The sequence below is a fragment of the Protomyctophum parallelum genome (assembly GCF_964188405.1).
Source record: "Protomyctophum parallelum genome assembly, chromosome: 11".
In the NCBI taxonomy this organism is placed as follows: Eukaryota; Metazoa; Chordata; class Actinopteri; order Myctophiformes; family Myctophidae; genus Protomyctophum; species Protomyctophum parallelum.
This window is the reverse complement of record NC_139707.1, coordinates 51,869,359-51,876,858: the sequence shown is the minus strand read 5'-3', so window position 1 is coordinate 51,876,858 and position 7,500 is coordinate 51,869,359. Positions and strand designations below refer to the sequence as shown.

Sequence of the window (7,500 nt, the reverse complement as noted above, 5' to 3'; positions counted from 1 at the left end):
TGTGTCTCTGTGCCTCCACAGTATCCTACAGCACCTGGAGGCCCCTGCCACATATGTTAGAGTTTTATTTATTGATTTCAGTTCTGCGTTTAATACGATTGGGGAGGCGTTGGTTCACTTCTACAGAGCCACTGTAGAAGCGTCAAAAATCATTGGCCTCGACCTCCCATCCGTCTCCTCTATCTACACCACACATACTAAGCGCAGAATGCAGAAGGTGATCGCCGACCCCTCCCACCCTGCCTGCTCTCTTTTCGCACCCCTGCCCTCAGGTAGGAGACTATACGGTCTCTAAAGTGCAACACCTCCCGTTTCAAGAACAGCACTTATCCCAAGGCTGTTCGCCTCCTGAATGCTGACCCTCTTTTCACTCGCACTTTACAGCGTGAAGCTGCTTTGTAAAACGATGAACTGCGATGAAATGAACTGCTATTTATTTATTCAACATGAATTGTAACGTTTTGCATTCTTCTTATTTATTGGTCCCCCTCATATGATGTCTGTACTTTTGTATCTTGTTCTACTGTCTGATTATGTAATGTTAATATGTGTATGTATGTTTTTAGTGCACTGAAACAAATTCCAATCAACTCTGTTGACATGGCAATAAAGTCTTGAATCTTAGGGTCTATGGTCTAGGGTCTAGGGGTTAGGGTCTAGGGGTTAGGGTCTATGGTCTAGGGTATATGGTCTAGGGTCTAGGGGTTAGGGTCTAGGGTCTAGGGTTCTAGGGTCTAGGGGTTAAGGTTCTAGGGTCTAGGAGTTAAGGGTCTAGGGGTTAAGGTTCTAGGGTCTAGGGGTTAAGGTTCTAGGGTTCTAGGTTCTAGGGGTTAAGGTTCTATGGTCTAGGGGTTAAGGTTCTAGGGTCTAGGGTCTAGGGGTTAAGGTACTAGGGTCTAGGGGTTTAGGGTCTAGGGTCTAGGGGTTAGGGTTCTAGGGTCTAGGGGTTAAGGTTCTAGGGTCTAGGGGTTAGGGTTCTAGGGTCTAGGGGTTAGGGTTCTAGGGTCTAGGGTTCTAGGTTCTAGGGGTTAAGGTTCTAGGGTCTAGGGGTTAAGGTTCTAGGGTCTAGGGGTTAAGGTTCTAGGGTCTAGGGGTCTAGGGTCTAGGGGTTAAGGTTCTAGGGTTTAAGGTTCTAGGGTCTAGGGGTCTAGGGTCTAGGGGTCTAGGGTTTAAGGTTCTAGGGTCTAGGGTTCTAGGGTCTAGGGGTTAGGGTTCTAGGGTCTAGGGTTCTAGGTCTAGGGGTTACGGTTCTAGGGTCTAAGGGTTAAGGTTCTAGGGTCTAGGGTCTAGGGGTTAAGGTTCTAGGGTCTAGGGTTTAGGGTCTAGGGGTTAAGGTTCTAGGGTCTAGGGGTTAAGGTTCTAGGGTCTAGGGTTCTAGGGTATATGGGTCTAGGGTTCTAGGGGTTAAGGTTCTAGGGGTTAAGGTTCTAGGGTTCTAGGGTCTAGGGGTTAAGGTTCTAAGGGTTAAGGTTCTAGGGGTTAAGGTTCTAGGGTCTAGGGGTTAAGGTTCTAGGGTCTAGGGGTTAGGGTTCTAGGGTCTAGGGTTCTAGGGTATATGGGTCTAGGGTTCTAGGGGTTAAGGTTCTAGGGGTTAAGGTTCTAGGGTTCTAGGGTCTAGGGGTTAAGGTTCTAAGGGTTAAGGTTCTAGGGGTTAAGGTTCTAGGGTCTAGGGGTTAAGGTTCTAGGGTCTGGGGGTTAGGGTTCTAGGGTCTAGGGTTCTAGGTTCTAGGGGTTAAGGTTCTAGGGTCTAGGGGTCTAGGGTCTAGGGGTTAAGGTTCTAGGGTCTAGGGGTTAAGGTTCTAGGGTCTAGGGGTTAAGGTTCTAGGGTCTAGGGGCCTAGGGTCTAGGGGTTAAGGTTCTAGGGTTTAAGGTTCTAGGGTCTAGGGGTCTAGGGTCTAGGGGTTAAGGTTCTAGGGGTTAAGGTTCTAGGGTCTAGGGGTCTAGGGTTCTAGGAGTTAAGGTTCTAGGGTCTAGGGGTTAAGGTTCTAGGGTCTAGGGGTCTAGGGTTTAAGGTTCTAGGGTCTATGGTTCTAGGGTCTAGGGGTTAGGGTTCTAGGGTCTAGGGTTCTAGGTCTAGGGGTAAAGGTTCTAGGGTCTAGGGGTTAAGGGTCTAGGGTCTAGGGTCTAGGGGTTAAGATTCTAGGGTCTAGGGTTCTAGGGCATATGGGTCTAGGGTTTTAGGGGTTAAGGTTCTAGGGGTTAAGGGTCTAGGGTCTAGGGGTTAAGGTTCTAGGGGTTAAGGTTCTAGGGGTTAAGGTTCTAGGGTCTAGGGGTTAAGGTTCTAGGGTCTAGGGGTTAGGGTTCTAGGGTCTAGGGTTCTAGGGTCTAGGGGTTAGGGTTCTAGGGTCTAGGGTTCTAGGTCTAGGGGTTAAGGTTCTAGGGTCTAGGGGTCTAGGGTCTAGGGGTTAAGATTCTAGGGTCTAGGGTTCTAGGGCATATGGGTCTAGGGTTTTAGGGGTTAAGGTTCTAGGGGTTAAGGGTCTAGGGGGCTAGGGGTTAAGGTTCTAGGGTCTAGGGGTCTAGCGGTTAAGGTTATAGGGTTTAAGGTTCTAGGGTCTAGGGGTTAAGGTTCTAGGGGTTAAGGTTCTAGGGTCTAGGGGTTAAGGTTCTAGGGTCTAGGGGTTAAGGTTCTAGGGTTTAAGGTTCTAGGGTCTAGGGGTCTAGGGTCTAGGGGTTAAGGTTCTAGGGGTTAACGTTCTAGGGTCTAGGGGTTAAGGTTCTAGGGGTTAAGGGTCTAGGGTTCTAGGGTCTAGGGTTCTAGGGGTTAAGGGTCTAGGGGTTAAGGGTCTAGGGTCTAGGGTTCTAGGGGTTAAGGGTCTAGGGGTCATACCTTGTACTGCCTAGCCACAGTGCTCTCGTGCCCCTCCTCCACCAGCCTGAACTTGTTCTCCAGACCTTTGAGTTGAAGCTCCATCTGTTCCACGAACTGGAGATCCTTCTGAGTCCTCAGGTCCAGAACCTGGATGGACCGGGTCATGTTCTGGACCTGAAACAACACAATATAACATTATAACATCCGGTCTCCAGAACCTGGATGGACCGGGTCATGTTCTGGACCTGAAACCACACAGTAGAGGGTATACGCGCAGCACATGCATAAAGTGAATGGCAGATCTAACCATTATTTTTGTTATGGTCTGTCACTCCACAGACCATGTCTCCTCCCTGGCATATAAACACCTAGTATTATTAAGTATGGTTCAAGTTTCTATCTATATAAGAAATACAGTTTTATCGATGTAGATATATTCTGGATCCCTTTTTAGTTTTTTAAAGAAAAATAAATCATTGATATGTGATGAAAAAAAAAGGTATATAAATTGAATTAAAATATGTTATACAGTATAATTATTCTGTAAACGGTGGAATCTCAATATCTCTGTGAAGGAACATTTGAAATGTCTAATTATTAGGTGTAACTATTTGCTACCTATCTACTTTATGCATGTAAACACCTAGTATTATGAAGTATGGTTCAAGTTTCTATCTTTATTTTCAAAGAAAAATAAATCATTGATATGTGATGAAAAAAAAGTATATAAACTGAATTAAAATATATTATACAGTATAATTATTGTATTACTTATTGTAAATTGTCAATTGTTTTAAATGTATTTCATGTTGGACTATAGTGATATTAATACTAAATCATGATCAGAGTAATATGTGTCTCTAACTTCATATTCTGTAATAATACATTCACATTTGTTAAAATATACATGATCTAAAATACTTCCGTAATCTGTAGTTGGATTTGTATTTAATTGTTTGCACACTACACTAACGTTAACATTTATGGTTAACTTTTTGACACTTTCGTTACTTTTATACACCCCAGAAACATAATGTTGTATTACTTACGTCATCATTGAGAGCAGTTATACAATAGCAAATTGTGCCTGATCTGTCTGATATACTATATGGAGTATGTAGTTGTAAGTTGATTAGTGGTATACTGTCGTTACTTTGCGCCAAAAACGTGACAGATTACACAAATGACCATATTTCTTACGTCATTATTGAGAGCTAGTCATACATATACACACCACGTACTCTGGTCCCAGCAGATCTGGGATCTGGGATCTGATTGTTATTTTATTTTTTACTGATTATGTATGTAGTATACGTATGACTAGCTCTAAATGATGACGTAAGACATACGTATACATATATACTATATAGAGTGTGTAGTTGTAAGTTGATTAGCGGTATACTGTGGTTACTTTGCGCCAAAGACCGTGACAGCTGTCCCGCCATTTGATGTTTATGCAAGAAAACAGCAAATCTGTGCCTGGTTTGCTGGGACCAGATTACATTAATGACCATATTTCTTACGTCATCATTAAGAGCTAGTAGTACATATACACACCACGTACTCTGGTCCCAGCAGATCAGGCACAGTTTGCGTCATGTCGTGCTTTAGCTATGTATAGGTCTGCTATTTTTTCGAAAAATCGAAGAATCTGATCTCAGGTCAGAATGGGTTAATAATGAAACTGTCAGGATGTAATAGACATTTTTTATAGTCTGATCTCAGGTCAGAATTGGTTAATAATGAAACTGTCAGGATGTAACAGACATTTTTTATAATCTGATCTCAGGTCAGAATTGGTTAATAATGAAACTGTCAGGATGTAACAGACATTTTTATAATCTGATCTCAGGTCAGAATGGGTTAATAATGAAACTGTCAGGATGTAATAGACATTTTTATAATCTGATCTCGGCTCAGAATGGGGTAACTTTTTACTCGACAAAAAAGTGTACATGCTGTACACTTTTTTTGTCAGCACAACAAACGTCTGAGAGACATCTCAGACAGCAAGGTCAGCCTTGCTGCAGTTATATATATACTGTTATATATACTGGAGACATCTCAGACAGCATTAAGGTCAGCCTTGCTGCAGTTATACTGTTACTGTTATATATACTGGAGACATCTCAGACAGTATTAAGGTCAGCCTTGCTGCAGTTATATATACTGTTATATATATACTGGAGACATCTCAGCCAGCATTAAGGTCAGCCTTGCTGCAGTTATATATACTGTTATATATACTGTTATATATACTGGAGACATCTCAGACAGCATTAAGGTCAGCCTTGCTGCAGTTAGCGGTTGTTATGTCTCAAGTGTTGTCGTTGTCGCGTTATTGGGATCCAGCACCATTATGTGTGTAATAAACTGTGTGAACCTTTTGTTTAGCGCGGTACTGTCTCGTGTCGCGTTATTATTATTCTCCCGGGCCCGCCGCCGCTGTCGGCGCCGTACCAAAGGTATACTTCAACCGGATCGTCACACACCACCCAGCCTTGTTCTGTCAGAACCACACACCACCCAGCCTGGTTCTGTCAGAACCACACACCACCCAGCCTGGTTCTGTCAGAACCACACACCACCCAGAACCACACACCACCCAGAACCACACACCACCCAGAACCACACACACCACCCAGCCTGGTTCTGTCAGAACCACACACCACCCAGCCTGGTTCTGTCAGAACCACACACCACCCAGCCTGGTTCTGTCAGAACCACCCAGCCTGGTTCTGCCAGAACCACACACCACCCAGCCTGGTTCTGTCAGAACCACACACCACCCAGAACCACACACACCACCCAGCCTGGTTCTGCCAGAACCACACACCACCCAGAACCACACACCACCCAGAACCACACACCACCCAGCCTGGTTCTGTCAGAACCACACACCACCCAGAACCACACACCACCCAGCCTGGTTCTGTCAGAACCACACACCACCCAGCCTGGTTCTGTCAGAACCACACACCACCCAGAACCACACACACCACCCAGCCTGGTTCTGCCAGAACCACACACCACCCAGAACCACACACCACCCAGAACCACACACCACCCAGAACCACACACCACCCAGCCTGGTTCTGCCAGAACCACACACCACCCAGAACCACACACCACCCAGCCTGGTTCTGCCAGAACCACACACCACCCAGAACCACACACCACCCAGAACCACACACCACCCAGCCTGGTTCTGCCAGAACCACACACCACCCAGAACCACACACCACCCAGCCTCGTTCTGTCAGAACCACACACCACCCAGCCTGGTTCTGTCAGAACCACACACCACCCAGCCGGCACACACTACCTGTCTGTCAAACCAGACGAGGGTCCAGTACTTAGGGTTTACAACAAGTAGTAGTATTAGTAGTAGTTGTGACGGTTCCCTATATTGTGTGTTATATATAGCCCTTACCCGTTGTGAGATATTTGCCCCCCCCCCTTGTGGCCGTGGGGGGGTACTGCGCCCAGTGCGTTTTTAATTCACTAATAAATTCATTAATAATCATTAATGTGTCACGCCCTCCATATTCATATGGTCAATGCCTGTGTGAAAAGTGGGAGCGGTTGGTGCAGGCAATGAGGAGCTACGGCTGTGTTTCTGACACACAGACAGACAGACAGACAGACAGACATTGTTAGAAGTATAGTATGATGATGATGATATCACTATTAGGTTGTCTGGTTTAGGTGTTGTGTTTGCCCTATAGTAACCTCTGTTCTTTGTATCCAATAGGATTGGGGAGCAGAGCTAATCATGATGACCAGCCTAAGTGGCTCGCACCTGGGCCCGGGTGTCGACGCCCTATAAATGCCTACATGTCCTTCCCCAGATATGTTGCTTTCATTTGCCTCCTGCACTCCACCATGCACACTTCTCAACCTTTCTGTTAATACATACAACACGCACACACACACACACATACATTTCACTCATGCATACACGCACTACACCACTGACTACTGATCTCCACACTTGCATCTGTTCAATCATGATTTGTTCCTTACATTTACTATTTTTGTTTAGTTAATACATTCTATTTCTTTGGTCAACTGCGTCTCCCCTGTTTTTTGTTGTGTATCTTGGCCCCCCCTAGCCCAGGTACATAACATAGTACAAGTAAGACGCGCAAACGCGGGAAGCGAACGCAGCTCGTGTGTGTGTGGTTGTGTGTGTGTGTGTGTGTGTGTGTGTGTGTGTGTGTGCTACAGCTGCGCCCTGTGTGTGTGTGTGTGTGCTACAGCTGCGCCCTCTGGTGGCGGGTGGGTGGTGTAACAGCGGGACACACAGACATTCAGCCCTTGCTGTCATAGTAAGTGGCTCACTGCGTTCGCAACTAGGACTGTGACTGCTTAGCTAACGTTAGCCCATATGCACACACTAGTACACATAGCCTAGTTACAGACAGTGTCGTTGTGACAGTATTATTTTTATGTTGGGCCTAGTACAGCAAGTTACAGACAGTGTCGTTGTTAAGCAGCGGCGGGTGGTGTAACAGCGAGCAAGTTACAGACAGTGTCGTTGTTAAGCAGCGGCGGGTGGTGTAACAGCGGGACACACAGACATTCAGCCCTTGCTGTCTAGCTGCGTCAGCCCTTGCTGTCTAGCTGCGCCCTCTGGTGGCGGGCGGGTGGTGTAACAGCGTGACACACAGACATTCAGCCCTTGC

At 45.9% G+C, this 7,500-nt stretch overlaps 1 protein-coding gene across 1 annotated transcript in view; it reads right to left on the bottom strand.

Annotated features, from left to right (window-relative positions):
• Positions 1-7,500, bottom strand: part of LOC310867083 (noelin-like) — a gene marked incomplete at both ends in the record, with an annotated part of 15,552 nt that overhangs the window by 6,405 nt on the left and 1,647 nt on the right. The window contains one exon of the mRNA XM_083776878.1: positions 2,831-2,986. Coding sequence (XP_083633004.1) covers positions 2,831-2,986 — 156 coding nt within the window. The remainder of the gene's footprint in view (positions 1-2,830; positions 2,987-7,500) is intronic.